Here is a 19,173-nt window from a genome sequence, read left to right on the forward strand (position 1 = left end):
CCTTGTTCCTAGTAAAATAGTCCATTAATTAATAGATGATCAAGGTTTCCTAAACATGGACAACAACGTCATTAATAATGGAGTCATGTTGTTGGATGAATAACATGATGGACTCACACCCATAAAGATATCGCAATATGATAAAGTCACAGAGTTCAGTGTTGTGATACATAGATGAAATGTTGTAACATAATACTTAGACCGTGAGACCAAACTTAATCACTTTCATCGGCGGCTGCTTTGACATCATCTACCGCTACTCCATAACAGGGTGTTCGTAAACATGTTGCTCAGATATTCCAACTGGATGAGTTGAGGGCTTAAGGCGTATGTGTCACTAGAGGGATTTGTATATTCATGTGACAAATAGATACTCAGGGCCCACTCGATATTATGTCAACAGAGCTTACAAGCATGTGACTAGGCCACGACGATATGATATCACGGAAACAAGTTGAAAATGTTTGTCGGCAAAGAGATCGAACTAGGTATGCTGGATACCGAAGATCAATTCTCGGACAAACTAGGTATCGTGTAACAAAGGGAATGTGACTCGACAATGAGAGGTTCAAGTGCTAAAGATAAATTCGTGGAAGGCATAAGGACCGTTATGCTTTTCCAGAACCCCCTGATGGTCATTGATCGGAAAGTCCTTTCGATCACATCTACGCATTCCCAAACCCATAGGGTGGCACTCTTAAGGGTACATGTTGCTTTGAGATAGATTCGAAATTGTTAAAGAATAGAGAGAGAACACCGAAATTGTATCAGAATAACTTCTGGATTCAATGAATTATTCTGAGACTTAATAATATGTTTTATTATTTAAATGGATGAATGAAATATTAAAATTATAAATAAAAATAGGGAAAGCCCCTAACTGGGCCACCATTGGACAACCCAAGAAAGGCGGGCCGATCGAGCCCCAAGGAAAGGGGTGGGCTAGCGGCCCATAGTGGGCCGGCTGCCCAAAACCTAACCCTAAGGGTCGGCGGAGGCGCAAGGAGAGGGTGGTGACCCTTGGTGGCCCCACCTCCTCTCCCTACCCCCTATATAAAGAACCCCCTTGGGGCTCTCCTCATTCATCCCCTATAGTTCTCTCTCCCTCTCCCCTCCCCTCACGTGTGTTCCTGAAGTTTGGAACGCGCATGGGGGTTGGGACTTCTGCACCATACATACGTTATCGTGCTTCTGGAACATCGGTCCGGATCATCTTCTTCTGTTGCTTTGCTAGACCGGAGCCCGGGAGACGTCTATACACCGTACCTGTATAGAACTACAGAGGCGCAACACTTGGGGTGCTTCAACGCTTGTACTTCTTCATGACCTTGAGGTCAATGAACACCTTCATCAATAGCGTTCATCGTGAACGTAACGCTTTTGGTCTTCAAGGGTATGAACACCGAATCCCTCCGTTACTTTGCATCTCCATAGAATAGATCTTGGCTACGTTATTCTCCTATAGATTTTTTGTGTGCAATTGAACCCTACATTCCATCATATCATTCACTCAATGATATGATCCTATTATTCAATGACGTGTGTCCATGATCGGGAAACCTCGATCATCGATTGACCATAATGAGCTGGTTCACATATATGCTCACTGGGGATCCTGGTTTGTTTACAATACCACACATGTTTCAATGTTTTCTATTAATACTGTTATTGCATGGCATAAACCTATTATGAACTAATGAGATATAATAATAAATAGTCCTTATTATTTGCCTCTAGGGCATTATCTCCAACAGTAGAAGTTTTTGAAGGTGAATATTTTTGGCAAAAATATATAGAGTGCCCATTGAGCTAAAATTTGGTAAGTCTATTGGTGACTAGGGTGTCTACTTTTCTACCAAAATTCGTGCACTTTGGATAAGTGGTTTAAGAACACCAACCTAATTACTAGAGGCAACATAAACAATGATACCTCTATTTGATGGTTAACTTTTCTCTTATTGTTGATGTTTGTTGCAAAGTATTTCGTCAATATCAAGACACATTAGATCAGTTTCTTATACTTAGTTTTTTGGAGGTGCTCATAATAGTAAGGTATGCATACGCATGGGCGGATCCAACATGTTGGCAAGGGTACAGCTGCTCCCACTCAAATGTTTATTCTTCTTACAATAGCACTCTTAAAAAGTGATTTGCCAATAATCACATTCTTGTCCCCTCTCAATTTTGATCTTGGTCCATTCCTATGTGTGCGTTACGGGTGAGTGTATCCACGTATTTATGAGCGTTCACGTTTATACTATATTACATAAAAAAGTTATATCTGTCATTCTCTCAATGGAAGCTATGTGGACATATTTGTCCGCAACCAAGTTTTTTCGCTCCTCGTCACAAAGAAATCTTTTCCATGTACGTGTATGTCACTTGCATGTGATCGTGTTATTTCCGCTGCCATTCATTGGTAGAAGCAATCCTCTAAAGTTCATTACACGTTAAAGAAGTTTATTAGTGCCCTGCGTTGTTGGAAACCCCAAATGGATCCCAAGCTTCATGGAGCCATTTTCAAAATATGAAAAAAATGTTTTAAAAATGAAAAATCTATATTTAGAAAATGTTGTATTCTACCAACACGCAAAACCTTAAATCAAAATACTTTATATTTGGAGTTACAAAAATGAAAATATATCTGACAAATTTAGAATTTTGCATTGTTCACTACTTTAGATGTTAGATTCTATCATTTTTGCGTAGCTCTGGATATGAGATATTTTGAGTTGATATTTTTCACGTTGGTAAAGTACAACATTACCTACATCTATGTATTATTTCATATTTTCTAAATCTTAAAATATTATTTTTTGAATGTTTCAAAAAAGGATTTCATGGGGCCCGAGCTCCATTTGTCCGCACAACTTGTGTTGCCCTTTATTCACAGAAAATTATACTATACATTTTTTTTGCCCAAATTGCTTTTTTGCTTTGGTGATACTGATTTCTTTTGCTTTACTTACGCTCGATGCAACTAATTTCTCTCCCCTTTAGAGTCAATTGTAGAGGTCCCGACTTATCGTACATTCTCGACAACTACGCAGACACACACCGCCATGTTTATTACTCCCTTCGATCCGAAAAAACTATCAGACGAGCCATTTTATAAAAAGAACCTCACATTTTATTTTTCTTCAACCTGGAGTCCAAACGTGATGCATTTTCCCCCTGCGCGTGGCACCCTCCTGGCCACACATTCCTTCTGCTCCGTGTTCCTCCTTTCCTCCCTTTCTTTCCTGAGCTTTCTCCCAAGAAAGAAACACTCGAGAGCACCACCGAGCATCTCCTCGCCGTCGTCTCGCTAGCTCCGACTACCCCGTGACCCGCCGAGACCTCAACATCTTAATCTTTCTACTAGAGCAAGTAATTGTCCTGGGGGAACGGAAACATCGCCGCAATCGGCGATTCCCTTCCCCAACTGCAATGCTCCAGCATCGATTCCAGCAGCCGTTGTTCTTCCCCGTCACCGCCATCTCCATATGGACCTTCCTGGTGAGTCACCGCTCCTCTGGAACCTTTTCTCCCTCTATGTCCTTCTCTCTTTCATTCCACCGGCGGTGACCCTTGTATTCCTGCAGCAGATGCTCTTGGTGCCCCGATTTAGGGGGTTAATCCCGGCCTCCCGCGACTCCGCCTTCCTCGCCATGGCAGGCCCGTATGGCGCCGGCAGGGAGCCCAAGCAGCAGCTGAAGCCGGCGCTATAGATGGAGGCTCTGATCCCATCCAGGTCAAGCACGCCTAGCGCATCCTTGACCTGTCCAGTTTCTCTGATTTTAGAAGGGTTTAGTTGTAAAAATGCAATTGTATTAACCCTCTGGAGTACTGGTTTTGTGATATTACCGAATTTATCATTGAGCTTTACAATTCTAGTACTCACTCCGTCTAAAAACAGGGATTTCACTTTTGTCTAGAAGATACAAATGTATCTTGATATATTTTATTTAGAGATACATGGGTATCTAGATAAATTTGAGACAACTATTTTTAGGCGGAGGGGTACTATTTGTGTCCCAATTTAATTGACTCGACTTTGTCCAAAGTCTCATGCATGCATACCTAGATAAAACAGAGCCAGTTAATTTGGAACATGCAGAACATATGTGTGAAGACACGATAATGTGATGCGTACAATGTTGGCAAAGCTTCTTCCTTGCTACCGGAAGAAAGTTGAGTAGGTTCGTTTTTTAGGGTGATAAATGAAAAGTGGAGTACGGAGTTGCTAATTCCTCTTTTATTACTGGGCCTTTCGTTATTTTTTTAGAATCATCATGAGATACGGATGGACACAACGTTCCATTTTCAGGCCTAATAAATCCCGCTACTCACGACTCACGAGCACCATATACGGCCCAATCAAGAAAAAAATTAACGTCGAATCTCTGCCTCTCTGGTACTACTACGATCCACCGCCTCTACTCTTCATCACGAGTTAAAACTGGAAAGCACCTCGATTCCCGGCACACAACCCGGTCAGCCGTGCAAACTCCTTCCACAATCGACTCTGAGAAGAACCGCTCACCGGAGTACCACCGATCTGCGAACATGGCCGAGGAGGCGAAGCACCTGGAGACGAGCCGGGCCGACCGCTCCGTGTGGCTCATGAAGTGCCCGACCATTGTCTCACAAGCCTGGCAGGAAGCCACCGCCTCCGCCGCCGGAGGCCCCTGCCCTAACCCTAACCCCGTTGTCGCCAAGGTCATCCTATCCTTCGACCCACTCAGCACCGACGAGGACCCGAAGCAGGCAAGCTTTCCCCTCCCCCCTCCCCCCTCCATCCGGTTGCGTGGCTTGGCTCGAGCTAAACTTCGCTGAATTTTGGAACAATGTGAATAAGTTAGTTATTATTGTGTAATTGTTTTGACCGGCTTGAGCTCCGGGCCTCCGGTCAAAATGATTTGCGGGGAGTTGCTGCGGAAAATTATTATGGAACATACGATCCAGTAGTTGGTTATCATTGTGTAATTGTTTTGACCGGCTTGAGCTCCGAAGTAGAACACTCGACTCTTCTGTTCAGACGCATTAGTAGAATGGTGGACTATGCTTGCCTTCGGTTGGGCTACCGTTTGCTTTAATTTCTGTTGGTCTTCCAATTATCTATCATCTACCTGTAGTATCATACGCATGATACTTCTATATAATACTATGCATTGTGACTAGTCTAAGGCATCCCTGTTTCACTAATGGAATTACCACCCATTTAAAATGTTCTTGTTATAGTTCCTATGTTGCTTACATGGTGTTAGTGAAATAACAGTTCAAGATGGAGATGGCTCGATCAGACAATGGCAATACACCGAAGAATTACTCTTTAAATATGTTCCAGGATTTTGTGCCAATGTGTGTTTTCTCAGAGTCTAACCAAGGTAATAATTTTGTGCGTTCTTTCACCTTTTAAGAAAAATATATCATGCATTTATTTTTACTTATCCTACATAAACTTTGAAATCAGTTGTTTCTATAATTGAGAAGCAAACAATGCTTGATTCTACCAATACCCTTCTGAATGTAATAACATGCATTACGCTAATTTGGTACCGAAGCTAATCTCAGCCATTCAGCCTTTGTTCGTAGGAGAGACTCTCACTTTCAATTGCATGCAAGATATTTGCAGTTAAATTTGCAATTCCATCCCACCTCCTGTAATGAAGTCGCATTTAGTTGCTTTTACAGTCCCGTGTCCTCAGGCCCCAACCATATGTGGTTTTTGTTATAATTCAGGGTATTTCTGAGTAACCACCAGGAAGAATTCTGACTATTCATAAAAGTAGAAAAAGAACTGATCAAGTATATATATATATAGTTCAGGTTGGATTGTGCATATGGGGATATTTATTTAACTTTAGAGGACATTTCTAAGCTATTGATATAATTATACTGGCAGTTCACCAGTGTTCTCTCTGCTGGATAATGGAGTAATATTTAAGAACCCTGTTGATGTTACTCAGTATATACTTCTTGATAGATGTGAATGTAATTATTGTTGGTTAGGGGAAAAAACACGCCCGCTCCCGTCCCCGTGCGGCTGAGCCGAGCTGCACCGGGGCGCCCCAGATCCGGCGAGAGGCCGGCCTCCCCGTCTCCCCCGCCCTCGCCGCCACCGGTGGGCGTCGTCGGGCAAAGCCCTGGCGGCGCGGTGGCGGCGGGCGCCCTCCGGTGCGCGGGATCTGGGCGGCCCGGCTCCGGCGTCCTTCTCCGGCGGTTGCGGCTGGCGGCGGCGGAAGGGGCGGCGTGGCTGCTGCGCGCAGTGGCTGTTGCGCGTGGTGCCTCTTCCGACGGCTTCCTCCGTAGAGGGTGGTGGTGGGTTCCGGGCGGCGGCCCGCGGTGGTTTTGGCGGTGGCGGCCGGCGTGGCTGCGTCGGGCGGCGCGTTGGGCGGTGTTGGAGGTTCTGCTGCCCTCTATCTTCTCCCAAGCCGGCATGAGGATCCCTTGAAGACCAGGCGCGCTCGATCTGGAGCGGCCTGCCTCTCTATGCCGACATTTTGGAGGGATGTTGTGCGGTGCTCCTGCCAGCATGGTGCTGGGCGGAGCTGTCCTCTCCGTTGTGGTTTGCCTCCACATGGTGTGGTGCTTCCGGTTCGGATCGACGAGTTCTCCAATTCTGGCGGTCCAGTGGTGGTCGGCTTTCGGTCGTCTTGGCGGCAGTATATGCTGGCCACTGCTGGTTGGTGTTGTGGCTGCGAGGGTCGCCTCCTCTTTACTCGGCCATCAACCTGCAGCGGTTCGCCGTTGGGGTTGGCGGGTGCCGTGGTTTCGCAGTGGCGGCCATGGTGGTGACGCGCTCCCCACACGGGGGGTCATCGTGGCTGGGTGTTGAGCCCCTCTGTCTTGCCATCAGTGGCAGAGGACGCTGGTCCTATCTGTACTGGTGTGCCCCATGGTGATGCAGATGGCGGCCATGGGTGCGGTCTCCTCTCCGATGCGAGGTGAGTCGTGGCAGTGGTGGTGGTGGCTTCTTCTTGCCGGTTGCTGGGCTCCGGTGTCGGGTCCTTGTCAGAGCTCTTTGGCGTGTCAAGGGTGCTCCATGTGCGAGTGCTCAATGGGCGTGTCTCTGCTTTGTGATGCCCTTCGACTCCAGCTGGTGGCACACAGGCGTCGTGACGTCGTCTCGGCCACGCGCGACCTTTCGGCGACACCCTCGACACAGGTGGTGTCGGTGCGTACTGTGGTCTCGGATGCGCGTGGCCCTTCGATTACGTCGATGGTGCAGTGTCGTTGCTGGGTCTCGGCGGACCAAAGCCGTTCGATTACTCCAATGGAGCCTCGAGCTGGGTTGTCCCTCTGGTGTGTCCTCAGGACTCTTCCTTGTGATCGCTGTGCTTGGGTCGCGATGAGTATTCTCATCGGCCAACTGCCCCCTAGTTTTGTGGGGTGGCCACTTTTCTCTCCTCGGTCTTGTGTGTTGTCGGTGTGTGTTTTTCTTTTTCTTCTCCTCTCTTGTAACCCCCGTGTACTCTGGTTCATTTGAACCTATCTTGTAGAGGCTGTAAAGCTTCATAGGCAACTTGACTGAATATATGTGCAGGTTGGCTCACGCCCGCCGTAGTTACAGTCAAAAAAAAAAAAGTATATACTTCTTTGGGGGCTCTCTATGTTTGAATTTTTTTTCTAGAAATAAACTTCATTCATGCCACGCGTACCCCATGAAGTACGTATTTCCATAAAGTTAGCACATTAAGCTTCATTTAGTACATGATCATGCTATAGATTATATATTGAACTCGTTAGTTGATCTATTTCACCTTTGCTTTATCATGCATGTTGGCTGTTGCCCTTGAACAAGGTAAAGGACAATAACCAACGTTTGGTCCTACTGCTTTTACTTTCCAATCCGAATTTTACCTGCAGTACCTTAGTTGTGTCTTATCACATCATACTGGCATTATATACATTTTATTTGGCTGCCTTTAGAAGTTTTAATCTCCTTACCACTTTATTTTGCTGACGAACAAGAAGAGAACTATGCATTTTTCAGATTGATCATTTGACCAAAAGTTTGAATGCAAGCTGTTTATTTGAAAAAGAAAAAAACATAGTACTAATTATTTTCTGTATCACAAAATCATGGCCTTCTGTTTATTGCAGGGAAGTTTGCATGCGAAGGAAAAGTAGGGCATAAATTTGACATGGAACCTCACAGAGAAAATCTTGCAGACTATGCAAAATTATGCCGTGAGAGGACTAAAAAGTCTATGATCAAAACGAGAAAAGTGCATGTCAGTTTTTTAAATTTGATCTTGACCCTCTTTTTTCAGTTCCATTTTCCATGTGTTATTACGTAAATTCACATTTCCCCCTTCATTTATTAGGTACTTGACAAGCACCACGGAATGGGAGTGCGGCAAATGATCCAACTGATAAATGCTGCTCCAAAGGTACTCCTTTCTCGTATAACTAAGACAATCTTAAAGTGGCTAGGGGGTGGAGTAGTAATTAGTGCTGACGTTGTTTTCTGAAGTCAGTATTTCCATCTTATACCTGACAATGACTTGCTATATATGTTCTCAACAGTTACCTGTTGTGGCAAAAAAACATTCACATAAAACAGATTGTTTGAATTGGTCTTCTTCTAAAAGAGTCCTCACCACTCGTAATTTCGTGCTTGGCAGGAGAAGAAGAAAGCAACACCAACAAAACCTTTTGAATTGAAAAGAACACGAAGGGATCGGAAGGATTTGGAAAATATTCTATTCAAGTTATTCGAGAGGCAGCCTAATTGGTCACTAAAGCATCTAATGCAGGAAACAGACCAACCAGAGGTATTTTGCTTGCGACTCCCAGAAGCATTTACACTGATAAAATGTCAGACACGCTGTTACAGCAATTGCATTACTAACTATACATCCAATTCTTCACTCACCACCTGCTGCCTGCACTTGATTCATGCAGCAATTCCTGAAGGAGATAATGAACGATCTTTGCGTCTACAACAAACGAGGACCAAATCAAGGGACGCATGAGCTCAAGCCTGAATACAAGAAGTCTGTTGAGGACACCACTGCAACTTGAAGTCTATATATCACTTTTTATGCTATGCTATAACCGAGCTAGAAATAGAATAGGAACTATAATTGCCCTTCTGAGTTGAATATGGGTTATGTCTCATTGACAATGACGACTCTGACCTGCTGCGTACAATGAATCGCATTTGCTTCATATGGTTGTTCTTGACAAAATTAGTTTTGGAGCATAAGCCTCGATACATCTTGTTCTTATGTTTGCCATTGCTGTATCAAAGATCCCGAGTTTCAGGATCCTGCTGTCGCAAAGTTTTCTGAATTTTGTCCCAGAGAAAGAAATTTGTGTGTGTACACGAGTTATAGAAATATAGTAGAAACTGTACTGTTCTGGTCAGTTCAATATGGTGGGTCATGTCTCATTGACAAATCAGGCCCTAACCTTCTAACTGCTGCGTACCATGAATCTCATGTGATCCATCTGTGTGCTCTTGACAAAAGCCTCGATACTGAATCTCATATGATACATCTGTATATGTTCTTGACAAAAGGCACGATTCTTCTCGTTATGTCAGTGATTTCGGTATCCAAACAAATTGTCATCAGTCGGCACAAAAATTGTCAAAATTTTGGCGCAACAAAAATTTGTCCAACCCTAAATCCCAAAATGTTCATACTAATGTTTACTTGTCAAGGATTTGAAGTCACCCATAAAATAAGAAGGTAAAATAAGTAAACTACATATAGCCATATTTCAGAACCAAAAAATAACCCACTCGCAGTACACAACCAGACATTTTGATCACTGAATCAGCTGCCGATGCTTGGAAACAACGAAGACCAAGCTAATTCCACACTCGAGGATCCGTAGGGGAAAATGTTGGTCCATAGAGTTTTGGGCAGACAAATGGTCCCCGCGGTCGCCCGTGCAGTATCGCCGTGCACCACAGCAGCACACCATGGCCGTCCAGCGATACGTGCACCGCCAGCTTCACGCGCTCCTTCCGTCGGCGCTGGCTCTGCATGCGGTCGTACAGCTCGTCGGGCATCCCCAGCCCCTCGCTGGTAGCGACGATGGGCACGGAGCCGATTATGTCCCCCGACACGGTGAACTCGTCCCGTTCGCCTTTGCTCTCAAGCGCCAGGGCACCCCATGGCTGTCGACGCGGAGTGTGATGTTGAAAGTGGGTGCGCGCGCCGCGCCGTCGCTAGCCCGGTCGAGCCCCTCGACGGCGGGCAGCTTCACCCAGAAGTCGGGTAGGAACTCGGGATACTCCGTGTTGTAGCAAGCGAAGACGACGAACAGCGTGTACAGGATCAACGCCAACGCCAGCATACACCGTGCCCACGGATTATGGTCCGGATCACAGCCGCGTGGCTCATCTTCTGCGAGGATGGCTCCCATGGATATCGGCGAAGACGTACTGCCACAATCGACGACGGGATCGGCGGACTTACGGGTGAACTCGTTTTCCAGAGCAAAGTTCTGATCGCATCGCACGTCACAGTTACGGCCCTTGTGGACTAGATTCCTAACAAAAACTTACGGCCCTTGTGACTTGGACTCTGAACGAATCCCAAACCGTTACAATACATATACATGGAGTATCTTAGGAAAAGGATAAGGACTCGATCTCTGTAGGCTCAAAATAAGAATCCAAACCACCAAATCCTCTCCTTCCTTTTCCTTCTCAAAGTCCGTGTCTTCCGGACCTCACCACGCCGTTCTCCCTTCGTATGTGACGATTATTTCTTCCCCTTTGAAGGAGCTCTCTTCAATCTTGACGATTGAGCATGGGTCAAGGCGGCGATCTAGAAGCCGGGGCTGCCGCTAAACGGCTATTGCATACTGACGGACCATGTTTCCGAGCGATCGTAACCACTATACTAGTTTGTGTCTGCACGATGATTGCATTGCTGCCTACGGTCATGGTCATGTACTGGGGCGGCAGTCCCTCCGTCTCCGTTCACCTCGCGGGCTACGACGGCATCGACCCCGGCGGCGCCGCCCGTGTGGTCTCGCCGGCCTTCAACATCACGCTCCGTCTGAACGACACCTGCGTCGACCGCGCGGACGTGGCCGTGATGTACTCCGGCGTCGCGCTCGGCTGGGCGCGCGTGGATCCCAGGGACTGCGCCAAGAGACGATGGGCCAAGGACGTGGAGGTGGTGGCCCGAGGAGTAGGGGTGGGGCTATCGGAGCGCCTCCGCCATCGCATGGCATCGGACTGGCGTTCAGGCACCCTGGAGCTTGACATCGATGTCACGACGTACAAGGAACTCCGGTTCTCTACTGACACTGAATTCCCTCAAGACATGATCGTGCACAAGGTAAGGATTATGGAGACAACCGACGCCTCGCAAAGTTTCTGGTCGGCGTGATTACAAATATATGTAGAAGCATAGTGCAACTGTTAGCTTACGTTGCGGATGCAAGGAAACTAATTAATAAGTAGTTCGTAGAATATTTGTATACAATGCAAGCTACACTCGAATTTTTTTTTGTGAATGTAAAGGTAATATTTTGTTATTGGTCCCTTCTTTTTGGAATATTACTAGATTTGCTATTACAATTTGTGTTTACAATGTGTAAAATTTCCAATAAAATCCTATGAATTTTTTTATAACTACAGGACAATCGGCGGTTTCCGTGCTTCTCAGCTTTACCGTGTGCCCTAGGGCCCGGAACACGGCAAAGCCAGGCTCTTCCGTGCACCGAACAAAAGGAGCACCCCTAACGGAGACATGGCAAAGCTAATTGGGCCACGTTGGCCTCCCTTTTCCAGCGCGTAGAATTTCCCCCCGCCAATTATTAATTATTCCCGTGCGAAGGAACCTAGCCTACATAATTTTGGCACGCAATATCTGTTGTGTGCATCTTCAAAAGCACACGGCAAAGCCCATCTTTGTCGTGTGCCTTCTCGAAAGAACACGGCAAAACCTATCTTTGTTGTGTGCAGTTAGCCAGTTACAAAAGAACATGACAAAGACCCCCTCTTCTTTCCGGCCCTTTCTTTCCCGCCGTTTCAACCTTCGCGTCCCTACATATAGCCAAGTCTCGGGCATCCTCCAACACCGGCACCAGCATTTCTCCTCCAACACCACCACCGAAGCCTCCCTCGCCCGCTGCCATGGAGATGCCTCCCTGTCGCCATGCCAACCATAACTCCACGGGCTTCGTCGGGGTCCGCTTGCGGCCTGGGGGCCATTTTGCGGTTGAAATTTCCGTCGCCCGGTTGCACGTGTGGCTCAGCAGCTTCAACACCATGGACGAGGCTGCCCGCGCATACGACGTTGCGTCATGGAGGTTTGCCTGACCGCGCCACCACATGAACTTCCCGGAGGTCAGGTCTCTGGTGGAAGCCAAGAGTCTTGCTCCGGAGCAGCCACTTGCCTCAAAGGCAGATGTGTAGCGCCACTGACATAGGTATGCCTACCAGCCATGTCAAATAAGTACCCTAGGTCCACAGGAAAGTAGGAAGCCCATGAACTCAAAGATTGGAGGCCCAGAAGATTGGAAGCTTTCGGGTTAGAAAAATAGATTTGTTATAGGAAAGTTGTATCAATATAGGGAAAGGCCCACGAAGCCCGGCAGTTTGTAACTTGTACGACACAACTAAGCCCCGGCTTCACCTCCTATATAAAGGGGAAGTCGAGGGTGAAACAAGGGACCGAAATCATTGTAACCCTAGCCACCATAATATTTAGTTGAGCACCTTTGTTCGGCTAAACCTTCAAGATCTATTTTCCCTCTACTTCTTACGAAACCCTAAGTCTACAATACGTAGGCATTGACGAGTTAATCCCTCATCAATTGGCGCCATCCGTGGGGATTGGAGGTTGCAAGGTTCCGATCTCGATGGCATCATCAACATCATCATCGACGGCAAGCAACGCGGTGAAAGGAGGTAAACGAGTCCAACCCGATGATAAGGGCTAAGCCCTAGGGGAGGCCCGATCTTCACGGATTTGGATGGGATTCGTGGGGGAGGTGGAGGAACGCGAAGAACACGGTGGAAAGCGGGGTGGATCAAAGATACAAACGTAACACACACACACAACCGGTTGTTCTTCGTTGGCCCGATACACCAACCCAATGGAATTGCAAGGCAAAGACCCACAAGGAGTAGAATCCCTCACAAAAGATTGATAAGCAATTGGTAGAGTTCCAAAGAGGCAAAGAGTGCAAATAGATAGAATTGCAAAAGCAAAAGATCCACAAACACTAGAATCCCTAGAATGGAAGGGACCAATTCCTTAGAAGAGTCTTGATAACTTCATAGATTTGGATCTAGAAGGGTTTCCCATAGGGAGGAGCAAAGCTCATGTTTAATCTCACAACAAGTCTAATCTCAGATCTGAGCCAACATGGCTATTTATAGTTGGTGGGGCGAAGGGGTAAGTTACAGGCCGAAACGTGCCGTTTGAGCTGAAAGTCGTGCAGGCGGCAGTTCCGGTCGCTCGGGGTGGAAGTTCCGGCTGGATTCTCTTCACAGGGTATTGGACAGCATCTGGGAGGCATCTGGGCGGAAGTTCCGGTCCTTGGGGGCGGAACTTCCGGTCGGGGCGGTACTTCCGGCCAACTTCCGGCCTAGTTCCGAAAACGACCGATTTCCTTGCAGCAACATCCCGGGGCGTTTTGGCGCGTTTCCGGAACTGGGGCGGAAGTTCCGGCGGGCGGAAGTTCCGGTCCTTGGGGGCGGAAGTTCCAGCTGGATCCTCTTTCCTTGGCGCTGAACAACATCTTGGGAGCATCTGGGCGGAAGTTCTGGTCCTGGGGGGCGGAACTTCCGGCTGGGGCGCTGCAGCTTCATCTTCAGCTCCCTCTCCATTGGCTTGGCCTCCATGGCTTGTGTCTTGATCGATGTACCTGATTGAACACAGCATATCCGCATGAAGTAGTATGCCATCCAATGAGGTATCAAATGTATACGTGGAAAGGAGCGAATTCACCTCTTGGTGTATAGCTTTGGCCCGAGCTCGTGTCATGGGGCCACGAGGAGGGCTTGTCGGTCTTGAGGAGGAGGTGTCCAAAAGCCACCCCGTATCATCTCCCCCCTTGCGAAAGAGTCGTCCTCGACTCTATGTTCTGTTCATCGCCATGATAGGGTGAGAGGTCGGACACATTGAATGTGTTGCTCACCAAGTACTTTGATGTTGGTATGTTGATGACGTAGGCGTTGTTGTTGATGCGCTTGAGGACCTTGAAGGGACCATCCCCTCGGGGCTTTAGCTTGGAGTTGCGTTCTTGAGGAAAGCGGTCTTTGCGAAGGTATATCCACACTAGGTCTCCTTCATTGAAGATCCTTTCCTTCTTCTTCATGTTGAGTCTAGTGGGTTGACGAAGGAATTGTTGCTCGATTGTTGCCCTTGTATCTTCATGTAGCTTCTTCAAGTATTGGGCTCGCTTGTCGATGTTCATGTTTACTTGCTCATGTAGCAGAAGAGGAAGTAGGTCGATCGCCGTAGGTGGTTCAAACCCATATACGACCATGAAGGGACTTCTCATTGTTTTAGAGTGCTTGGCGCGGTTGTAGGCGAACTCCGCATGTGGGATGCAATCTTCCCATGCTTTCAAATTCTTCTTGACAAGGACTCGTAGTAGTGTGGAGAGGCTTCGGTTCACCACTTTGGTTTGCCCATCGGTTTGGGGGTGCGAGGATGATGAGAACAAAAGCTTGACGTTGAACTTGGCCATTAGTGTCTTCCAAAGATAACTCATGAACTTGACATCTCGGTCCGAGACAATGCTTCTTGGTACACCGTGGAGTCTCACAATTTCCCTAAAAAACAAGGAGGCAATATGTGAAGCATCATCCATTCGGGAGCATGGTATAAAATGAGCCATTTTTGAGAATCTATCTACCACCACAAAAATTGAATCATGACCATATTTAGTTCGAGGCAATCCTAGTACAAAGTCCATGCTTATATCGGACCAAGGAGCATAAGGAATAGGCAACGGTGTATAAAGGCCATAGGGGTTGGAAGTGGATTTAGCTTGTAAGCATGTTGTGCACCGGCGGCAATGGCGTTCCACGTCACGGTACATTCTTGGCCAATAGTAGTGAGTTGAGAGCACTGCGTACGTCTTCTCTCGTCCAAAGTGTCCCATAAGACCACCACCATGCGATTCTTGTAAGAGCAAAAGTCGAAGCAAAGACATGGGAATACAAAGTTTATTGCCCTTGAACAAGAATCCTTGGTGCAAATAGAAATCATCGATGCCCTTTTCAATAGAACACGTTGCAAAAATTGGGCCAAAGAAGGTATCGGAGGCATATAGGTCTTTGATTTCATCAAGACCCAAAACATGGAAATCCAAGCGAGTGAGTAAAAGGGTGAGCTTGCAGGAAAGAGCATCCGCAATGACATTGTCCTTGCCCTTCTTGTATTTGATTACATATGGAAAGGACTCAATGAACTCAACCCATTTTGCATGTCTTTTGTTCAAATTTGTTTGACTTTTCAAATACTTCAAGGACTCATGGTCGGAGTGAATAACAAACTCTTTTGGCCAAAGGTAGTGTTGCCAAATTTCAAGGACACGAACCAACGCATAAAGTTCCTTCTCATAAATAGGATAGTTGAGGCGTGCGCCATCCAACTTCTCACTATAATATGCCACAGGTTTTCCGTCTTGCATGAGGACTCCACCAATACCGAGTCCACTCGCATCACACTCAATCTCAAAAGTTTTTGCAAAGTTTGGAAGAACGAGAAGTGGTGGCTCGGTAAGTCGTTTTTTCAACTCATCAAAAGCTTTTTGTTGGGCCTTGCCCCACACAAATGGAACATTCTTTTTAGTAAGCTCATTTAGAGGGCAAGCAATGGTGTTAAAATCTTTCACGAAATGTCTATAGAAGCCGGCAAGTCCATGAAAACTTCGAACTTGAACAACGTTGGTAGGAGTGGGCCAATTGAGAATGGCCTCAACCTTCGAAGAGTCCACTTCAATGCCATTGGCGGAAACAACAAACCCAAAAAAAACCAATTTGTTTTGTGCAAAGGTGCACTTGGGAAGATTTGCAAAGAGCTTCTCACGTCATAAGATGCATAAGACTTCTCTCACATGTTGCACATGGTCCTCGAGATTTTTTCTATAAATGAGAATATCATCAAAGTAGACAACCACGCTCTTGCCAATGAGAGGTCTCAAGATGTGGTTCATAAGGCGCATGAAAGTTGAAGGAGCATTGGATAGACCAAATGACATGACAAGCCATTCATAGAGACCAAGTTTGGTCTTGAATGCCGTCTTCCATTCGTCACCCACGGCCATGCGGATTTGATGGTAGCCACTACGCAAATCAATTTTCGAGAAAATAGTGGCTCCGCATAACTCATTGATACGTCTCAAACGTATCTATAATTTCTTATGTCCCATGCTACTTTTATGACAATACTCACATGTTTTATACACACTTTATATCATTTATATGCATTTTCCGGCACTAACCTATTAACGAGATGCCGAAGCGCCAGTGCCTGTTTTCTGCTGTTTTTGGTTTCAGAAATCCTACAAAGGAAATATTCTCGGAATTGGACGAAATCAACGCCCAGGGTCTTATTTTTCCACGGAGCTTCAGAAGACCGAAGAGCATACGAAGTGGGGCCACGAGGTGGCCAGACCATAGGGCGGCGCGGCCAGGGAGGGGCCCCCGCCGGCCTATGGTGTGGGCCCCTCGTGCCCCTCCCGACTCTGCCCTTCCGCCTACTTAAACTCTCCGTCGCGAAAACCCTATTACCGAGAGCCACGATACGGAAAAAGTTCTAGAGACGCCGCCGCCGCCAATCCCATCTCGGGGGATTCAGGAGATCGCCTTCGGCACCCTGCCGGAGAGGGGAATCATCACCCGGAGGACTTGCTGCTTGTGACGGTAAAGCACACGTCCGTTGGGAACCCCAAGAGAAAGGTATGATGCGTACAACGGCAAGTTTTTCCCTCAGTAAGAAACCAAGGTTATCGAACCAGTAGGAGCCAAGAAGCACGTTGAAGGTTGATGGCGGCGGAGTGTAGTGCGGCGCAACACCAGGGATTCCGGCGCCAACGTGGAACCTGCACAACACAACCAAGATACTTTGCCCCAACTTAACAGTGAGGTTGTCAATCTCACCGGGTTGCAGTAACAAAGGATTAGATGTATAGTGTGGATGATGATGTTTGCAGAAAACAGTAGAACAAGTATTGCAGTAGATTTTATTCGATGTAAAAGAATGGACCGGGGTCCACAGTTCACTAGTGGTGTCTCTCCCATAAGAAATAGCATGTTGGGTGAACAAATTACAGTTGGGCAATTGACAAATAAAGATAGCATGACAATGCACATACATGTTATGATGAGTAGTGTGAAATTCAATTGGGCATTACGACAAAGTACATAGACCGCTATCCAGCATGCATCTATGCCTAAAAAGTCCACCTTCAGGTTATCATCCGAACCCCTTCCAGTATTAAGTTGCAAACAACAGACAATTGCATTAAGTATGGTGCGTAATGTAATCAACAAATACATCCTTAGACATAGCATTGATGTTTTATCCCTAGTGGCAACAGCACATCCACAACCTTAGAACTTTCTGTCACTGTCCCAGATTTAATGGAGGCATGAACCCACTATCGAGCATAAATACTCCCTCTTGGAGTTACAAGTAACGACTTGGCCAGAGCCTCTACTAATAACGGAGAGCATGCAAGATCATAAACAACACATAGATGATAGATTGATAATCAACATAACATAGCATTCACTATTCATCGGATCGCAACAAACGCAACATGTAGCATTACAAATAGATGATCTTGATCATGTTAGGCAGCACACAAGATCTAACAATGATAGCACAATTAGGAGAAGACGACCATCTAGCTACTGCTATGGACCCATAGTCCAGGGGTGAACTACTCACTCATCACTCCGGAGGCGACCATGGCGGTGAAGAGTCCTCCGGGAGATGATTCCCCTCTCCGGTAGGGTGCCGGAGGCGATCTCCTGAATCCCCCGAGATGGGATTGGCGGCGGCGTCTCTGGAATGTTTTTCATATCGTGGCTCTCGGTACTGGAACTATTATCGACAAAGGCTTATGTAGGCGGAAGGGTAGGTCAGGGGGCGCCACGAGGGCCCCACACGCTAGGGCCGCGCGGCCCAAGCCTTGGCCGCGCCGCCCTGTTGTGTGGGTGCCTCGTCGCCCCACTTAGTTTCCCTTTCGGTGTTCTGGAAGCTTCGTGGAAAAATAAGATCCTGGGCGTTGATTTCGTCCAATTTCGAGAATATTTCCTTACTAGGAATTCTGAAACCAAAAACAGCAGAAAACAGCAACTGGCTCTTCGGCATCTTGTTAATAGGTTAGTGCCGGAAAATGCATAAATATGACATAAAGTATGTATAAAACATGTGTGTATCATCAATAAAGTAGCATGGAACATAAGAAATTATAGATACGTTTGAGACGTATCATGACTCTACATCACCAAGATCGCCTCCGGACTGATGTGTGAGTAGTTCATCCTTGGACTATGGGTCCATAGCAGTAGCTAGATGGTTGTCTTCTCCTCATTGTGCTATCATGTTAGATCTTGTGAGCTGCCTATCATGATCAAGATCATCTATTTGTAATGCTACATGTTGTGTTTGTTGGGATCCGATGAATATGGAATACTATGTCAAGTTGATTATCAATCTATCATATATGTGTTGTTTATGTTCTTGCATGCTCTCCGTTGCTAGTAGAGGCTCTGGCCAAGTTGATACTTGTAACTCCAAGAGGGAGTATTTATGCTCGATAGTGGGTTCATGCCTCCATTGAATCCGGGAGAGTGACAGAAAGTTCTAAGGTTGTGGATGTGCTGTTGCCACTAGGGATAAAACATCGATGCTTTGTCTAAGGATATTTGTGTTGATTACATTACGCACCATACTTAATGCAATTGTCTGTTGTTTGCAACTTAATACTGGAAGGGGTGCGGATGCTAACCCGAAGGTGGACTTTTTAGGCATAGATGCATGCTGGATAGCGGTCTATGTACTTTGTCGTAATGCCCTAAGTAAATCTCATAGTAGTCATCATGATATGTATGTGCATTGTAATGCCCTCTCTATTTGTCAATTGCCCAACTGTAATTTGTTCACCCAACATGCTATTTATCTTATTGGAGAGACACCACTAGTGAGCTGTGGACCCTGGTCCATTCTTTTACATCTGAATACAATC

The 19,173-nt window shown here is 46.5% G+C and overlaps 2 protein-coding genes across 2 annotated transcripts; both read left to right on the forward strand.

Moving 5' to 3' along the window:
• Nucleotides 1-4,447: 4,447 nt before the first annotated feature.
• LOC127344550 (uncharacterized) lies at nt 4,448-9,159 on the forward strand. The gene is made up of 6 exons (XM_051370848.2): nt 4,448-4,749; nt 5,261-5,369; nt 8,089-8,219; nt 8,313-8,378; nt 8,613-8,762; nt 8,893-9,159. The coding sequence occupies exons 1-6, from the start codon at nt 4,549-4,551 to the stop codon at nt 9,010-9,012; spliced, it is 777 nt and encodes a 258-aa protein (XP_051226808.1). The 5' UTR covers nt 4,448-4,548; the 3' UTR covers nt 9,013-9,159.
• Nucleotides 9,160-10,656: 1,497 nt separating this feature from the next.
• LOC139837662 (uncharacterized) lies at nt 10,657-11,490 on the forward strand. The gene has a single exon (XM_071826991.1). It carries the CDS (start codon nt 10,755-10,757, stop codon nt 11,340-11,342), a length of 588 nt encoding a protein of 195 aa, XP_071683092.1. The 5' UTR covers nt 10,657-10,754; the 3' UTR covers nt 11,343-11,490.
• Nucleotides 11,491-19,173: the final 7,683 nt, after the last annotated feature.

The sequence above is a fragment of the Lolium perenne genome, chromosome 3 (genome assembly GCF_019359855.2).
Source record: "Lolium perenne isolate Kyuss_39 chromosome 3, Kyuss_2.0, whole genome shotgun sequence".
NCBI classification, from domain to species: Eukaryota; Viridiplantae; Streptophyta; class Magnoliopsida; order Poales; family Poaceae; genus Lolium; species Lolium perenne.